Source organism: Anolis carolinensis, chromosome 1, assembly GCF_035594765.1.
Source record: "Anolis carolinensis isolate JA03-04 chromosome 1, rAnoCar3.1.pri, whole genome shotgun sequence".
Lineage (NCBI taxonomy): Eukaryota > Metazoa > Chordata > Lepidosauria > Squamata > Dactyloidae > Anolis > Anolis carolinensis.
In genome coordinates, this window is record NC_085841.1 from 177,310,387 (window position 1) to 177,327,335 (window position 16,949).

At 35.3% G+C, this 16,949-nt stretch overlaps 1 protein-coding gene across 6 annotated transcripts in view; it reads left to right on the plus strand.

Moving 5' to 3' along the window:
• Nucleotides 1–16,949, plus strand: part of usp40 (ubiquitin specific peptidase 40) — a 46,668-nt gene that overhangs the window by 26,930 nt on the left and 2,789 nt on the right. For 5 of the 6 annotated variants that reach the window (XM_062960085.1, XM_062960120.1, XM_062960109.1 and 2 more), the window contains 13 exons: nt 86–139; nt 845–933; nt 3,005–3,091; nt 4,348–4,384; nt 5,143–5,207; nt 5,791–5,865; nt 6,993–7,110; nt 9,741–9,835; nt 11,187–11,305; nt 11,932–11,997; nt 12,203–12,413; nt 14,446–14,541; nt 15,462–15,553. In XM_062960085.1, coding sequence (XP_062816155.1) covers nt 86–139; nt 845–933; nt 3,005–3,091; nt 4,348–4,384; nt 5,143–5,207; nt 5,791–5,865; nt 6,993–7,110; nt 9,741–9,835; nt 11,187–11,305; nt 11,932–11,997; nt 12,203–12,413; nt 14,446–14,541; nt 15,462–15,553 — 1,204 coding nt within the window. Of the gene's footprint in view, nt 1–85; nt 140–844; nt 934–3,004; nt 3,092–4,347; nt 4,385–5,142; nt 5,208–5,790; nt 5,866–6,992; nt 7,111–9,740; nt 9,836–11,186; nt 11,306–11,931; nt 11,998–12,202; nt 12,414–14,445; nt 14,549–15,461; nt 15,554–16,949 lie in introns of all 6 variants that reach the window. The other variant, XR_010000234.1, reaches the window with a different exon arrangement.

Here is a 16,949-nt window from a genome sequence, read left to right on the forward strand (position 1 = left end):
ATGCTTGCAATCTTGAGTTAAATTGATTGCTATTCCCCACATGGATGTATTTATTTCATTTTAAAATTCTTTTTTCAAATTTCAGTTAATAATAGCTGCCTCAGACCCATTGGCAAAAATGGAAAACTCCTCTGTCCAGGTAATGTAATGTATAAATCAGAGCCATCCTGGCCCTGTTGGTGGTTTGGAACCAGAATTCCATAATCTCATACTGTTAGCTATGCTTAGAGATAAAACACATAGAGGAGAGTCCAAATTTTTGTAAAGAAATGAAACATAGTTCAATTGTGTCATGAAATAATTAGGATTTTTTATCAGATTAATCACATGAGACCTCAATCAGCCATGCTTTTGTCTGCTTTAGATTCTTTCTGCATTCTCTTCTTAGGCTTTCCTCCCCAACACAGCCATTTCTATATCATGGTGGGGGGACACAAATCAATGCAACATCAGGAGCTAGTTCCCTTTTTCTGGAGATGTTGAAAAGACGTCATCTGCAGAGCCCTCCCAAGGACTTTTTGGTGGTCCTTTTGAGTGACTGTTGTAGTGCTAAAGGGATGTAAATGGATGTACATGTTACAACTGATTGCCCTGATAGAGAAATAACTGTTCAGGGAGAGTCACAAGAATGAAAATGTGGGCTTTGTGGAGGATTGTGTTGAATAGACTTACATAGTTCTGTAAGTTCTGAACTACATCTCAATGCAAGATTCTGGCTGCTATTTTACATGGTTTTAGCTTTCTAATATGTATTAACATATATTTTTGTGATTTTTAAAAATACTTTCTGCACCTATTTTTCATTTTTTAAATGTATGTTTTTTTTTTAATTCTGCCCGTTAAGTGCCTGAGGACTATACGGTTAAAGAAGCAGAACTCAAAATGGGAAGCTTACTAGGCCTTTGCTCTGGAAAAGCTCCAACAGCCACTCAGGTAAAATAAGCAATATAAGTAATTTTTGCAAGAGTATTCCTATTTTAAGTACTTTAATTTATTTATACTTTGTTGTAAATATTGAGACTAAAGTTAGTATCATTAATTTTCATTTTGATAAAAAAAATTATTACAATGTGATGGAATTTCATAACCTCAGACTTAATTTGTTGATATGCACACTGTTTGTAATGTATTTAGGCATAGGCTGATTTTGAGAACTATAGTCCAAAAGTAATTTTCCTTAGCTGTGATCTCAACTATCTTGATTCACAGCTAGAGTACTGTGAGTGATAATATCTGTCCTGTTATATATCTAGCCCTCTTAAATACCAGTTGTAACCATTTTACTTTGAAATATTATTAAAACAAAAGGATCCAGATTTCAAGTCAATTTTTGACATACCATTACCTATCCTCTTACGAGGGGGATTTACTTTAACACTGTCTTATTAAACATTGCTTACTATTTATTGAACCTATGAATTAACAGAAGCTACTTTTATTATCAATATTGTGAATTATTATGCACAACAGCTCCTGCTCACAATAGTCTCAGAATCATAGAATCATAGAATATTAGAGTTGGAAGAGACCTCATGGGCCATCTAGTCCAACTCCCTGCCAAGAAGCAGAAAATTGCATCAAAGCACCCCCGACAGATAGCCATCCAGCCTCTGCTTAAAAGCTTCCAAAGAAGGCACCTCCACCACACTCTGGGGCAGAGAGTTCCACTGCCGAAGAGCTCTCACGGTGAGGAAGTTCTTCCTGATGTTCAGGTGGAATCTCCTTTCCTATAGTTTAAAGCCATTGTTCCGCGTCCTAGTCTCCAGGGCAGCAGAAAACAAGTCTGCTCCCTCCTTCCTATGACTTCCTCTCACATATTTATACATGGCTATCATGTCTCCTCTCAGCCTTCTCTTCTGCAGGCTAAACATGCCCAGCTCTTTAAGCCGCTCCTCGTAGGGCTTGTTCTCCAGAGCCTTGATCATTTTAGTTGCCCTCTTCTGGACACTTTCCAGCTTGTCAACATCTCCCTTCAATTGCGGTGCCCAGAATTGGACACAGTGTGATTCCAGGTGTGGTCTGACCAAGGCAGAATAGAGGGGTAGCATGACTTCCCTGGATCTAGACACTGTACTCCTATAGATGCAGGCCAAAATCCCATTGGCTTTTTTAGCTGCCGCATCACATTGTTGGCTCATGTTTAATTTGTTGTCTACGAGGACTCCAAGGTCTTTTTTGCACATACTGCTGTCAAGCCAGGCGTCCCCCATTCTGTATCTTTGCATTCCATTTTTTCTGCCTAAGTGTGGAGTATCTTGCATTTGTCCCTGTTGAACTTCATTTTGTTAGTTTCAGCCCATCTCTCTAGTCTGTTAAGATCATTTTGAATTCTGTTCCTGTCTTCTGGAGAAACAGAAAAGGAAATTCTAACCTACTGCCTGACAGCTTTTATTTAGCGAAGATAAGACAGTTGAATCTATATCATTTGCATGGGAAGTCAATATGCAAAACAAAAGAATAAATAACCTTTGTTTTGATAATGAATCTTAAACCCAATTCAATATCCGTAATAATTTTTTTAAAGTCAAGTATTCATATTTTAGATACATATGTAGATTTTTTCATAACTAGGATGTGTATTCCTCCTCAAATGATCAGGCAGGAAAGCTGTAGTAAGACGAGCAGATTGCTTCTTTGTCTCAGGCTATGAGTTATTCGTTTTCATAACTTTCATTTGTGAGACTGCTATATTGCATGCTGCAATATTTGGACATAAAGGGTCTCTTGTGAACAGTCCTGTACATAACTAATTCAGAAGTAAACTCTACCAGATGGAATTGAGCTGAACTCTGTATCTGAAAATGTTCCATAGTGAGCAGCCGGCAGCTTTCTATGTGTTGATGGAGTCTCCCGGTCATTTCTGGCTTTTGACATACTGTCTTGGGCTGATCGAAGCTGGAGTCTAAGTTGCCCCACTTTGAATTTATTATTTATCAAATTAAAATTTGCTTGAAGAATGAGGAAAACTTATTTTTTAAAATTTGATATGTTATCTTTCTCTTAGCTTTTCCTGTATTTTATTGTTGGTCATGATCTTCAGTGTAGTCCAGAAAAAGAAATAGTGGTGGAGGAGACTGCCACTGTAAAAGAGGTAAATTACATGAAAATGTTGTAGAAAGCTTCCTGTTCTTTTACTATAGCCTCTACATTACCATACCTTACCTTCCTACACTGTTCTTGAAAATGTCAAAATAAATAGATGTATTAGGACTACCATGCTAATCTGTCTAATCAAAGTGCAGTTAACTAAAGTCCCTGTTAACTAATTTGTGTGGGAAGGGATAATGCACGAGATTGTTTTGGCATTTATGGTTTTAAATCTGTATCTTCCATCATAAACTACCATATCGAGCCTTATTTTTAATCCACATGATATGTTTTATTACATATTATTATAAAATAACACTGATCATATTAGTGAGAAGTATATTTGTTTGTTTATTAATTATTTATTTCTATTGTGGTGATGGAATCAAGAGTGAAAAATAAAATAAGGGTCCAACTAGCCGAAATGGGGGAGGGGGGGGCTCTTTGCAATTCTTCAATCCCACTGCTACTTTCCACTCTTGTAAGATGTGCCAGCTGTATATTGTGAAAGCAGCAGCCACCTGCCTATTCCCCTCTTTGAAACAAGAAGCACTTTGCTAGTAACACTATGTAACAAAATTAGAAACATTTCTAGGAAATGACATTTATAACCCAGGAATAGAAATCATGTTGCATAGTGTAATCAGCGTTGCTTGAGAAGTTGGAATCTTTATTTGTTTGGGGCTCAAATAGCAGTAATGGCTGCTGTGCAAAAATACATGTATAATAATTTATTTGTATTTGGAACCTTTTTGTAATTTTTTCATAAAGTAGTTTGTGCAGAAAATGTTTTCTATTCCAAAAGTTTTCTTTTGAAAAATGTTATTTTCCACAAAACACTTGTTAAGCAAAAATAATGTGTTTTTGTATAAGCTACAATGTTGTTTTTTTACTCAAACAAATCCTTTGCAAAATTTCCACAAAGGGCTGAATTTTCAGGGGGAAGAAAAAAGTTTATCTTAGCATTTTCCCCTATGGGGACTATCTTATAGTCTTGAGGCACCCATTCTCATTAAAGATGAAAAGTTTTCTGATTATCTTTACATCCTTACAAAGAAGTATGGTATAAATGGGCAGCAAATGCAATTTCACATTAGAACTGAAAGGTAGCCATATTTCAGAGTTTTATACATGCCTGTTTTATTGTCACTAAATATTCAGAAAAGAATATTGTCAGGATGCACTTGGTTTCTAGTGACGAAATTCTGTCATATTCAGTACGTAAATTGTACAAATTTCACAAACTGTTTTTTTTTTCAGTGTCTAAACCTAATACTGAAGAAATCTGACTTAACAGGTTAGTATAACTATTATGTAGAAGCCTTTTAATAGAAAATCATATATTTTTTTGTAATCTCATGATGCATTTGGATTGCTCAGTGATGGATTGAATAAAATTGAAGAAAATAATATTATCCTTTGATAGCAGTCAAAGATTACAACAATTCTGAACTTTAGCAGAATTAGCAGGTTTAGCTCAGATGTGAATTGCACCTCACACATGAAAAATCTAAAACTGAAGTATAAACATCTCAATCATTGGTTAATGCTGACAAAATCATCTGAGATATTATCAGTTTCTAGAATTTTGTCTACTAAAGAATCCCTCGTATCTATAGTAGTGTTTTTGTAGATTCAATACTATTGAAAAGGAGGCAACAGATCTGTCTCAAAACCTCTGTGTATTGTCCTTCATAATAAAATAATGTGTGCTGCTGTGTGTCTGTCTCTGACACAGCTCTGAAACTGTGAAGTCATCTACAATTTTGGCCTCGACTTATACATGGGGTCAGTTTATACATGAGGATATATGGCAATTACCTCAGGTTCCTTAAAATCCAGCCTGTGGCCTTTAGCCCTGTTGTCAATGGTAAGCAGCAAAGCAGAAAGTGCAGTTAGGCCGAGAATATTAATTGCTCCATAAAGCCTTTGGGCAGTTTTTAGTACTGTACTTTCAAAGCTGTATACTCTTGTGGGCTTTAATATTGATATATGTGTGTATGCACATGAGAGTATATTTTCTGTATGAATTTAAATTGTCTGTTTTGTATTCAGGAGACGACTGGCATTTGAGAAAGATTGATTGGTGTTATGAAGCTGGGGAACCATTAAACGAGGAGGTAAAAGGGATAATTGTTTTACACATAATCAAGTGGTCATTTCAGTGTCATTTTTAGAAGACTTCATGAAAATTGCACTATGCAACAAAATTTGAAAAAAAATTCTGTTCCTTGTTTAATAGTGCTATTTCCTGTTTAATTGTGCGGTACTTACGGTACTTTGAAAGTAGTTATAGACTCCAGAAACTTCATTTTTGTTGCTGCCACAAACTATATTGAATTGGTTGAAACTCCATGCAAAATGTGCCATAGGATGTCCCGCAAAAACAAAGTTTTTGCATTTTATTTAAAAAATGTCCATGTTTTCATGATAGAACCAATTAGGAAATGATATTTATAACCCAGGAACAAAAACCAGGTTACGTGGTATTATTAGCTGTAAACTATAACACAGTTCAATAGCTGATTATTCAGTTAGTTGAAAACAAAAATAGTGTCCTGTATCAAATAGGTACCTGCCATGGAAAAATGCAGCTCCGTCACTGTACTGTTTTGACTTTTATCTTTAAAAAAAAAATCATTTGTTTGACTCTTATTGTGTACACTTTTGTACAATTCTTTTGTCTTCCTTTTGTTTTCACAGAATGCTACACTAAAGGAACTTAGTATCTGCAATGGAGACATTTTGAATGTTGCTGAGGGGAAGCTTCCACCAAAGGTAAAGTAAATGTGTTTGCATTGTATTACAATAGTTAACATTTTAATCAAGACTAGGGAGACTTGTGTTCAGCTTACTTCTACTACTCATCCTTGAAATTCATTGGGTGACTTTAAGCCAGTCACTAATTGGGAGAGGACACTTCTCTCTCTTTTGCTCACCCCCTTCCCTTTCTAACACATTAAGCCCACCTATTTTATAAAGGAAAGAAGCAATATTAAGCTTCTTATTAAGCAATATTAAGCTTTTTTCTTTGAAAAAAATTAGTCACGAAATTGAAGCAATTACAGCTTTAGGCTGGTTCATTCTGTGTGGCTTTCTTCACATAAGCTCTGTTTCTGGACTTCGAGTATGTGTCTACAAGTTGCCTGTTGACCTATGGAAACCCCGTGAATCCCATAAGTTGGTTTTAGGCAAGGAATACTCAAATGTGGTTTTGCCAGTTCCCTTTCTCAAATTCAGCCTACACCCCCTGGTGTGCATTGATAGCCTCCAATCGAGGTTCTGGCTCTGCATAGCTTCCAAAATCATTCTTTTTTCACTTCCTCTGATTGAACCCAGTGTAAATGAGATCAAGGCATTGGGAGATATTGACAGCCTCTCTATGTTCCTTCTTATCTATGATTCTCTCCACTATCATGTTCTCACTCAAATAACAGAAAGGGAAGTTCCTGAGACTTGACTGCCATTAAGTTTTTCTCTGTAAGATTGCTTTAAAAAAAAACAGAGAGTACCCATCCCCACTATCCCTTACAGGTAAAATATGCCATTGAAAAAAATTCTTTGTGGAATTGGACAAGGATCATAACTGGAATATAGTCGAGCAGAGCAGCTCTAGGAATCTTCTGCAGGAGAATATGCAGATCATGTACGCCCAACCCACATCTCAGATCTCACTTCAGAAGGGTTCCATGTTAGAGTTTAGTAAAACAAGTCTGTGGGATATGTTCTGTTTGGTCCCTTCCACCACAAGCTGACTTGCAAAGACTTGGGGAATTCGCTTCCTGTAGAGCACCCATTTGTTTAATCTTTTGTTCAGATGTGTTGCAGCCAGTATCTCCTCTAAAGCCAAGATCTTTTGCTCTAGTTAGCTGTACATCATATATATTTTTTATTAATTCTCAAAGGGATTCTTGAAAGTACCTGTCTGGTGGTACAGACCTTTCTCTCAGGTGAAGCATATAAATAATATTCAAGACCAAGTAAACTGTATCAGCAAAAAAGTGGGACCATCTGCATCTAGAGGTAAGCTATAAATACATGAAGGGAAAAACTGTAGCAATGTTTCCAGAATAGAAAAAGCTATTGTTTAGCTAATGTTGTTTCATTGTTGCAATACATAATTTACTTGTATGAGTATTTTGGTGTATCTTAGCTGTATTTTAACTTGTATCCATGACACAAATATTTAATTGGGGAGGGGGTTGTATTTGCCATGTGCTTAAATTTATTGGGTTGTGCCATGTTATTGGACAATGGTGGGGTAGAAATAAAGTTAACAATAACAACAATAATAATATAACAGTTACTACAACAATAGAAATAGATAATAAATATATGTCGGTAAGGCATCTCACACAATATTAGGAAATACAAAGTCATCCAAAAAAAGAAGGTATACACACAGAACACACATCTAGCCTATTTTAGAGTAGAGGTTCTCACTTATCAGCATGGTATGCGCTAGGAAAAGCATTATCAGCATCAAGGAATAGTTATCTTGGTATTTGGGAGATTGGTGCTTAGATCAATCTGACCACTTTATCTTAAGCCGGTTCTATATACTTCCCTGCCTCCAGTTGTTCAATCAGTTCAGATGTCTTAACTGTTTTCCATTTATTTATTTATTAGCAACATTTATATCCCATCCTTCTGACCCCGAAGGGGACTCAGGGCGTCTTACAAGTTATAGGTACATACAATATATTATTTTATTGGTATAGCACAATATTAGCATTATATATTACTATATTGTACTATACCACTATGCTGCAATATTATTAGTAATATTACATGTTAATTAGTAATATTTATGTATCAAAATACTCTCTCCCAACTAGACCAAAAGAACTAGTCCTTACAATATAATGTTACACTTGGAAGACTAGTTTCTCTTTTCTGCCTAACATCAGACTGCTTCGATCAATAACCCTTTTATGCAGTACTAGTAATCTTCTAATGCAGAGCTCCTCAAACTTTAAACAAAGAACCAGTTCACAGTCCCTCAAGACTGTTGTGGGGACCAGACTGTAGTTTGGGGAAAAAAATGAACAAATTGCTATGCACACAGCACATATTTTATCTGTAGTGTAAAAACATGAAAGAACAATACAATATTTAAAGAACAATTTTAACCAACATAAACTTACCAGTATTTCAGTGGCAAGTGTGGGTTTGCCTTTGACTTGTGAAAGAGTCAAGTAATTAGGATTGTTGTTATGTACCTTCAAACCGTTTCAGACTTAGGGCAACTTTAAGTCTAAATTTTAGGTTGAGGGCCAGATTAATGCTCTTGGACAGCCGCATCCAGCCCATGGGCCTTAGTTTGGAGAATTTGCTCTAATGCCCTACCTTTCTCTTATTAATTAGAAGTCACTCGTTTTTGGGTTTTGTTTTTTTTTTACTTTCAGACCTATTGTTTTTCTTTGGTTGCCTTCATTTCTGGAAGTACCTAATAGTTATATTCTTAGTGTTACACCCAAGTATTGCTGCTTTATTATTTATGCTTTATACAATCTTTATACTTTACAAACATTCATTTGAATTTTACAAGATATAAATTCCCAGTTGGTGCTCAGCCTGAGACATATAGGCAGTCCCAAGGTTACGAACAAGATAGGTTCTGTAGGCTTGTTCTTAAGTTGAATTTGTGTGTAAGCAGGAACAGAGACTTTTTTTAAGTTAATACAGCCAAAAACCTTTTTTTAGTTTTCGCTAGCTTAGGGATGGGTTAGCACCCCCGTGACATTAGTTTGCTGTCTGTGTCCCTGACCAAAAGATTTCATCTCATTTTCTGCCCCTATAACAACTGGATTTTGAAACTTTTGTGTTGCTGTGGAAACAAGGGTTCAGTGGAGATACTTTTTTTCCCCATGATAACTTTACAAGAGTGAATTTCCTCTGACTTCCTGTTGTCTGAACCCCATTTGTAACTAGGAGTCATATGTAAGTCAGATGTTTGTAACTCGGGATTGCCTGAACTGAAATATGAGATGAGCCAATACCTCAGTAAATGATGTGTGGGAGGGATGATATCCAAATATTGCAAATAAGATTTAAGTTAATCTTTGTTACTGTGAGATGCCATGTGCCTTATAAGCTATAGTTCTGTTGACATAATATGCCTAGACAGAAAATAGACATAATGTGATATGATGATCCTTCACAATGAGGGGAGGGGACTCGATAAACATTATTTTATACATGAGAAACATATAATCCCATTTCGTTCTCACCCACCTCAGCAAACTAACATGCAAGGGAACATATGAGTGCTTTTCCTCCTTACTTTCGCCCATCCCACACGAATGCACAAGGAAGCAACAGTTGCAAGCATGCAGCCTTCGTTCCACCCTCTTCTCCCCATATACTCTAGTGAATGAACAAAGGAATACACACATCCTTCCTCCATTCTTGCATTCATGCTTCTCACCCATCCTCACTACCCATTATACAAATGCAGCTGTTGTGTTTACTGAGATATTATGACAGTTTCTGTAAATGAGTAAAATCTGATTTGTTGTGATAGTAAATAATGTGGGGTCGGCAGGTGGCTTGGCCATTGAACCAAAGGAGTGTTTGTACATTTTACTAACTATAGCTGGGAAGAAACCTACCTTTCTTTATAATTACAAACTTCTGATATTTTTTTAAAGATTTACCAACATTTTTGCAAAGTGAAGTTGACCTATGTTATGTGGGTGACATAGAAATCTCAGGAGAAGCTTTTTTAGAAGACTTGAAGATTCAGGTTAGACATTATTTATTTTTTCCTGAATGCTACCTTTCCTTTATATATATTAAAATATTGATATATAGATGTCTAGGTGTAATAAGATTCTAATAACATATTTTCTGTGATTTTACTTTCAATGCATTCATGCATTCCTGACTGTAAGATTAATGAAAAACCATAATCAGAAAAGCTTCTTAGGGAGTACAGTTGTTACACATCTTATCATATGTGGAAGTTACTTATTTTTAAGGACTTTCTTTGTATGTTGCAATTGTTCTTTTAATAGCTGTGGAGGGCATCACAAATGTTGTATTGTACCATTGAGAGCGCAGTAATTATTAAATAGTTTTAAAAATGAGCTTTCACTGATTTGGCAGACATATTGGCTGTGCCATTGAGAGCCATCTCTTTTAGTGTGACTCAAAGCCTAAGTTTTTCATATTGTGTGGAAAAATACATAAATTACAATGTATAAAGCTGAGTATTCCTTATCATAAATGCTTAAGACCAGAAGTATTTTAGAGGTTTTGGATTCTGAAATACTTGTATTTGTATATTTGTACATAATACAATACCTTGAAGATGAGACTCAAATCTCAACACAGAATTCATTTACGTTTCATATACACCTTATATACATAGCTGGAACATAGTTTTATACAATATTTTAATGATTTTGTGCATGAAACAAAGTTTGCATATACTGAGCTGTATTCATATCAGAAAGCGAAGATGTCACTATCTCAGCCACTCATGTGGACTATTTGGAATTGCTATTTCAGATTTAAGAATCCTGAATAAGGGATGCTCAGCCTATATTTGAGACATAGCTAATCAAAGTGGGAAGCCCACTGGGCATTTCTTCCCAATAACAATGTTTATAAGGCTCTTGGCTTAAGTTATTCAAAGAAAGTCTTTGAATCCTTAAAGACAATATTCCTTGCCTTTGAATGTCTGAATGCTGTAAGCTTGGAGTATAACATGAAAAACATGGAGATTCGTGGTTCAAATCAATATGGAACATATCTTTTGTAGCCATGTCCCAGTTGCACACTTACACCTGTTGATGGAGAATGAATGTAATATGAAAGAGAATTATGTTAACAAAATGCCCTGGGATATGCATTTTTGGATTTTAACAGAAAAAATGATAACTTGATGGTGGTGATATGCCTCTTTGTTAATTTCACTTTCCCTGTTGTGAAACTGTCAACAACTCATGCATTGAGTAGATTGGAAAACTACTTAATTTGTGAAAAGCAATGTAACATTAAACACATTTATACTGTGTTAGAAAATTCCCAAGGATGTAGTCTTTCATTTTTCAAATAAATTGTAATTGCTGGGAAACCTTTTTTCTTTTCAGGTGATGACTTTGCCATCCATTCAAGAGTTTAGTATTCCACTGCCAGAATTCCTCCGTGTTTGGACAATGGAAAAGAAGCAGCCTTGCAAACTTTTACGAAGCAACAAAGAGAAACTCCAGTAAGACCATAATTATTTCCCCTATTTCTTGGAAGTAAGGCCCTGCAACATAATGGGAGTGACCTCTTGATAGGCATGTATGAGAGTACACTCCAAATTAAATTAAATGTTACTGTAATAAGTATTGAATTGAAATACGCTAAATCTCATCCCAAACCAAATAACTTATTGCCATGTAAAATCCAAATTATCTGCTTTGAACTGGACTATGTGATGTTGTAGACTCATATAATTCAGTTCAAAGCAGGTAATCTTGATTTTATATGGCAGTGTAGATGGGGCCTTAGTTTTAAAGACACTGCTTGATTCTTTCTTTCCTCCTTCTCTTTTATATAATAGAGTTTTATCAATAGTTTCAAAGTTAGATATTCTTCCCCATTTTTTATTGTACAGTAGATTTATATTTAAATTCAACTGATTTCTGCTTAGACTGATGTTTGAATTGTAGGTCTCAGGAAGGAAAGCTAGTCTTTACATGGGTTTGAAGATTATTTGCTTTCAAACTCTTACAATGTTGGCAACACTAATTTCATAACACCACCTTTTTAAACATATGACTACTTTTATCGCCTACTTTCTCCCTATTGTCTACTGAAATTAACTTGCCTATTGTATTTATTTTTCAGTAAGCTCAAACTAGGAAGCAGAGTAGAAATTTGTATAGAGCCTTTATTCAAGGAAGAGAATCTTGGGTAAGATATTTTGCTTCTCAGGTTTTGGGCTGTGATACATTTTAACTATTTGTCAAAAAGAGATATTAATATAAAATTGCAGATTTACCTCGTTCATTATTTTCCTGAAGAATCTTCCTGTAAAAGTGTAATGAATATATAAGCCTCTGTAAAATGTATGTAGACACATAGTTTGAGAATGGTAATTGTGTATTCCTGACCACAGACCAAAGGATTTACTTCTACGAGTACTGATGAGTGTACCAGGGGAGAGAGATTATTATCATCCAGTTGATTTAATATGGGATATTTCCAAAGAGTGTACAGCATCTGCATTGAGGGGAAAAATTGCTGCATATTATTCCTTGCCAGTGGAAAAAATTGAAATTGCTAAATATTCTCCTGGAAAATTTGAATGGATGCCAATAAGTAGTTGGGTAAGTTAAGACATGATTAAGAAAAGAGATCAGACATGTTATATTATTGTCCATAATTCTTTTAACTGAAAACGTATTTCATATGCTGTGAATGTAACACAATGAATACTAGGCTAAAAGATTGCCAGTGAAAATTTCAGGGTAAAGAGGAAAGTTTCAGAAGTTAAAGAAACTTCATGTTCCCTTCCTGTTAATATGTAAGTCTATCCTGTATGGCTCCGCATATCATAGTCGTCCTGCATGCGGAATTACAGTAGATGGTCCTTCATCGCCCTCCAGATTTATTATAGAGCACTGCTTTTAAAACTGGGATTGGTTTCCTTAGCTGAATATTGGGGTCGCAAAAAATTGGCAACAGTAGAACATTTATGAATGTCAGATATTGATACAAACAATATGCAGTGGTTACAGTAGACTCTGTAGAAAATACTTCAGCTGTACTCCACAAAAAGGAAAAACAGCCTGTTTATCAAGCCTTGCAAATGCTGCTTTATTATCAGGAAACATTTTATTTTATACCTATTTTGTATACCTATATACCACATTAAAAAATTATTGGTGAGAAAGGAGTTATGAGTGGAAAAAGTTTAAGAAGCCCTGCTTTAGAGCTTCAGTATCCCATCTGCAGCCATTCTATGTCTCATGGAGAATTTTATGGAACAATCAAAGAAGTGTCTGGCTATGTCCTGTAAGCAATATTCAAAATTATTGCAAAATTTTCATCCACGGGCAGAAGATTGACTTAGACCTGTGTATGCCACTAACAGAATGGCAACCACAGTTAGTAAAAAAGAAAAAAGAAAGCATAATGGCATTCAACTGTAATCTCTGTACATCACTACCTTGGCTGCTGTTTCTATGAGGTCCATACAATGCTTTGCTGCTTAGAGTCACAAGATATTTATACACTTTTAAAGTGAGAGAATAGAAAAGTCTAGGAATGTAATAGTATTAGTAAGGAAATGTCTTATACCTCGGCTTAAGAGCATCCCAAAGTGTCGTAGATTGATCTGGGTTTCACTTTGACATACAAGCAGCATTTTGAGTACAGGGATAAGGGAATAGCCTCAGTGCCTCATGCTCTTGTCTGCTTTGACAAACTTTGGTTTAGTTTATTTTGTGTGGGTTTTTTTCTTAGTATGTTTGGCTTCATGAAGAGGGAGGGGGAGAGAGAGCAAGAGAGGGAGGGACGCTGGAATGAGTACAGTATGAAGAAATGGTGCTTCTGCCTTTTCACTTTGTGCTTCCTTGGCACTACTTTGTGCTTTTACCATTTTACAGCTGATCTTTCTTTTTTATTGTTCCATTTAGAAACACGTAACACAAAAAATGGGCAGGTTTTCGTGGGCCGGAATGAATTAATAGCATTTTAATGCAAAATTTTGCTTTGATATAAAAGTGACTTGAGTTAAAATATCAGTCACAAAATGAATTAAACTTTTAACTCAAAGTATCAATGTATATAAGCTTCTCCAACAAAACACTTTTTTTAAATGATACAGTACTCTCTACTAAGAATATTATCAGACTCCCCCCCCCCCCCCCCAATCACCAACACTGTTACTACAATGTTGACAATTTCACACAATTTATCAGGAACTGGATCATTATATTTAAAAAACTATTTCCTTCATCTTGGTAACTTTGAATGCTCTCTAGAGAGTGTAAAGTCTTTGGGGAATGTTTTTGATTGTGATGAGGAGGAGAACTGATACAATTGATTAGGGTTTAGGGTTCTTGAAATTTTGTTCAGAGACAGAATGACGGAGCCTTCCTATATAGGTAAAGTCCTGGCTTCCACATATATTTATTTAATTCTGAAAGTAATCACATCAATTGTCCCTAAATAGGGACTTGAATGTCCACAGATTTTGGCATCCACTGGCGACTCTGAACCAATCTTTTGTGAGTATGGAGGGCAAACGAATAACATTTAACTTAGGTTGATGTAAAACTCTGCCCCCCAAAACAAAACAAAAATCTATTTGCTCATTTATGGTGTTTTTGCCATAACAGTTTCCATTTTATTCAGACACAGCAAATGTCAAAGAAGAAGAAAAAGAAGAAAAGTGACAGCTTACAGTCGAGCCCCTACAGCTTGAAGGATGGAGACATTATTGGTGTGAAGGTAAATGGTTAGTGAATATGGCAGCTGTTTTCACTTGTTATTTAACAAAAGTCCCTTGCTCTTCCTTATTGCTGTATATAACATGATGAGTAGAGGGAGTGGGGCATGCAGGAGTTGGAAGAATGAGAATGCTTTGAATGGAATGGAAAAAGCAGTTGGAAATGCATAGTGGTTGGCTGGATAATGTTTTCAAAGGTGTATGAAATGGGATCAGTTAAAAATGTAAATAAACCACTAGACAATTGTAAAACATATGTATTCAATATATTGTTTTAATTAGCATAGTATGGTCTGTGTTGTTTTACCTTTTTCCCTTGGTTTGTGTATCACTGATATAACAACTCAAGAAATCATTCATTGTTTGTTCATTTAATGTATTTATATCTGGCCACTCCCTGACTTGGAAATGCTCTGGAGGTTAGATTATCCATCTCTCCACATTTTTCTTTTGGGATCTTCTTCAGGACCATCCTTACCGAGCATCCTATTATTTTATTTGGTTGCATTGAAAGGCTTTTGTCTGATAAAACATTATAATTTGAAAGCACATTCTGTGAAAAATATGTTGCTCAATGTTTTGGGAGAAAACATTTTCAAGAAGTCTTGATTTTTTTTCTCATTTTTCAATGGGATTGAAGAACCTTTGATGTTTCTGAGGTTTTGACATGTAACTGTCATTAGTCTTATGTAGAGGACTATAAGAATTGTGGTCCAAGACAAAGTTTACTCAACTGTCTTCCAGAACCAAAAGACTTCATGTTGATAAAGATATGGGCAAAAACATGGCACTGTTTTAGTACCACCAAAAGTAAACAAAAATGTCAATTGAGTTGAATTTTCAGTAGCAAGATTCAGATTGCTGCCATTAGTGAAATATTAGTGATGGCTCTATCTCCCATTATGCTATTTTTTTTCAACAGAATCTCCTGATTGATGATAATACAGACTTTAGTACAATTAAAGATGATATCGGAAAACAAATGCAGAAGCAGCTTACTATTGAAAAAACAAGGTAAATATATTTTATGGATTTGTTGGATTTGTATAACATCCCAAAAAGATATAATTAAAGAACAGCACAATAAAGCAGTGCAATCATTCAGGGTTCTGAAATGTGCAAATAATGTTGTGTTATCTCACCAAGAAGAGCTTCTGAATAAAGTAGTCAGGGAAAAGAGTCATGTTTTATATTGAAATTGAACTTGCAATATTTGTTTATTTATTTGATTTATAGTCCTTTTTTCCCCAAATGGGAATGACAATGGCTTTCTACAAGCCCTTAATCCCCATTAACCATTACTTGCAGTATCAATTATGCACAAGAGTGTTTTGTTGAAATCACTGACAAAATATATATTGTAGAAACTCCTAGTGTGAATTTATAGAGTTGCTTTTGTTTGTTGTAAAGTATTCTTAAATTACTAGGTAATAACTTTGATGAGGTATGGACAGACAGTTAACTGGTATTCTATAACAGTGCTTGTTATGGATAAGTAATGTCCTCAGTTAAGTGTTGCATAATGGGTCAGATGAAACTATTAAGAACCTCTATCCACAACAAATTGGACAACAAATTATTATTATTATATTGAAGTTTTATATTCATATATTATTTAATTGCACTTGATGGTTGTTTTGTGCAAAGAAAATAGCCATGATATTTTTACAAAAACTGTCCTGCACAAAAGTTGTGAGCTGGTAACTGTAACATTATACTCTTTGCCCCATACTGTCATGAAGCATAATAGTGATATCTTAAACCTATGTTTTCTAAAGTATACACTAGTTTTCTTCTGTTTTTCCCTTTTATGCTAATACAGACTTGAATACATAATATATTTTTAAATCATTAAGGAATATATGTCTACATGATAAAAACTATTTTAACATAATATATGTAAAAACTGAATACGTATTAAGAAATATGATATCTTCACACATTTAGTTTTGAAGAGATTATTATAGTTGTATCAGCTGGAAGGGTTTTTTTTAGCTAAATAGTTAAAAATCACAAATTTTGTGTTTCTGTTTTGTAAGGGGTGTTGGTATGAGGGTTAAATTGAGACACTTACAGCTCTCCGTCTCAATCTCCCCTCTGTCGGCAATCTAGCATCTGCTTAGACGCACGAACAAACATCCACACGTAGCTGTCTGCCGATCTCGGCGATTCAGAACTTTTACTGAAGTTATTTACAGCTATGTACACAAGCGCAGCCAGAGCAACTAACACACATGTCCGGCAGGATTGATGGTGACGGGGAAGAAGCTTATCAGTTAATTTGTCACTGCCCGCATTCCTTTCCAGTGACTGATGTCCAGCTACATAACGGAAGCTCCACAATGTCACTCTAGCAGTAAATCTAACTCTGTGTTTAACCATTTCTCTACTGGAATGCTTACCGAAGCAT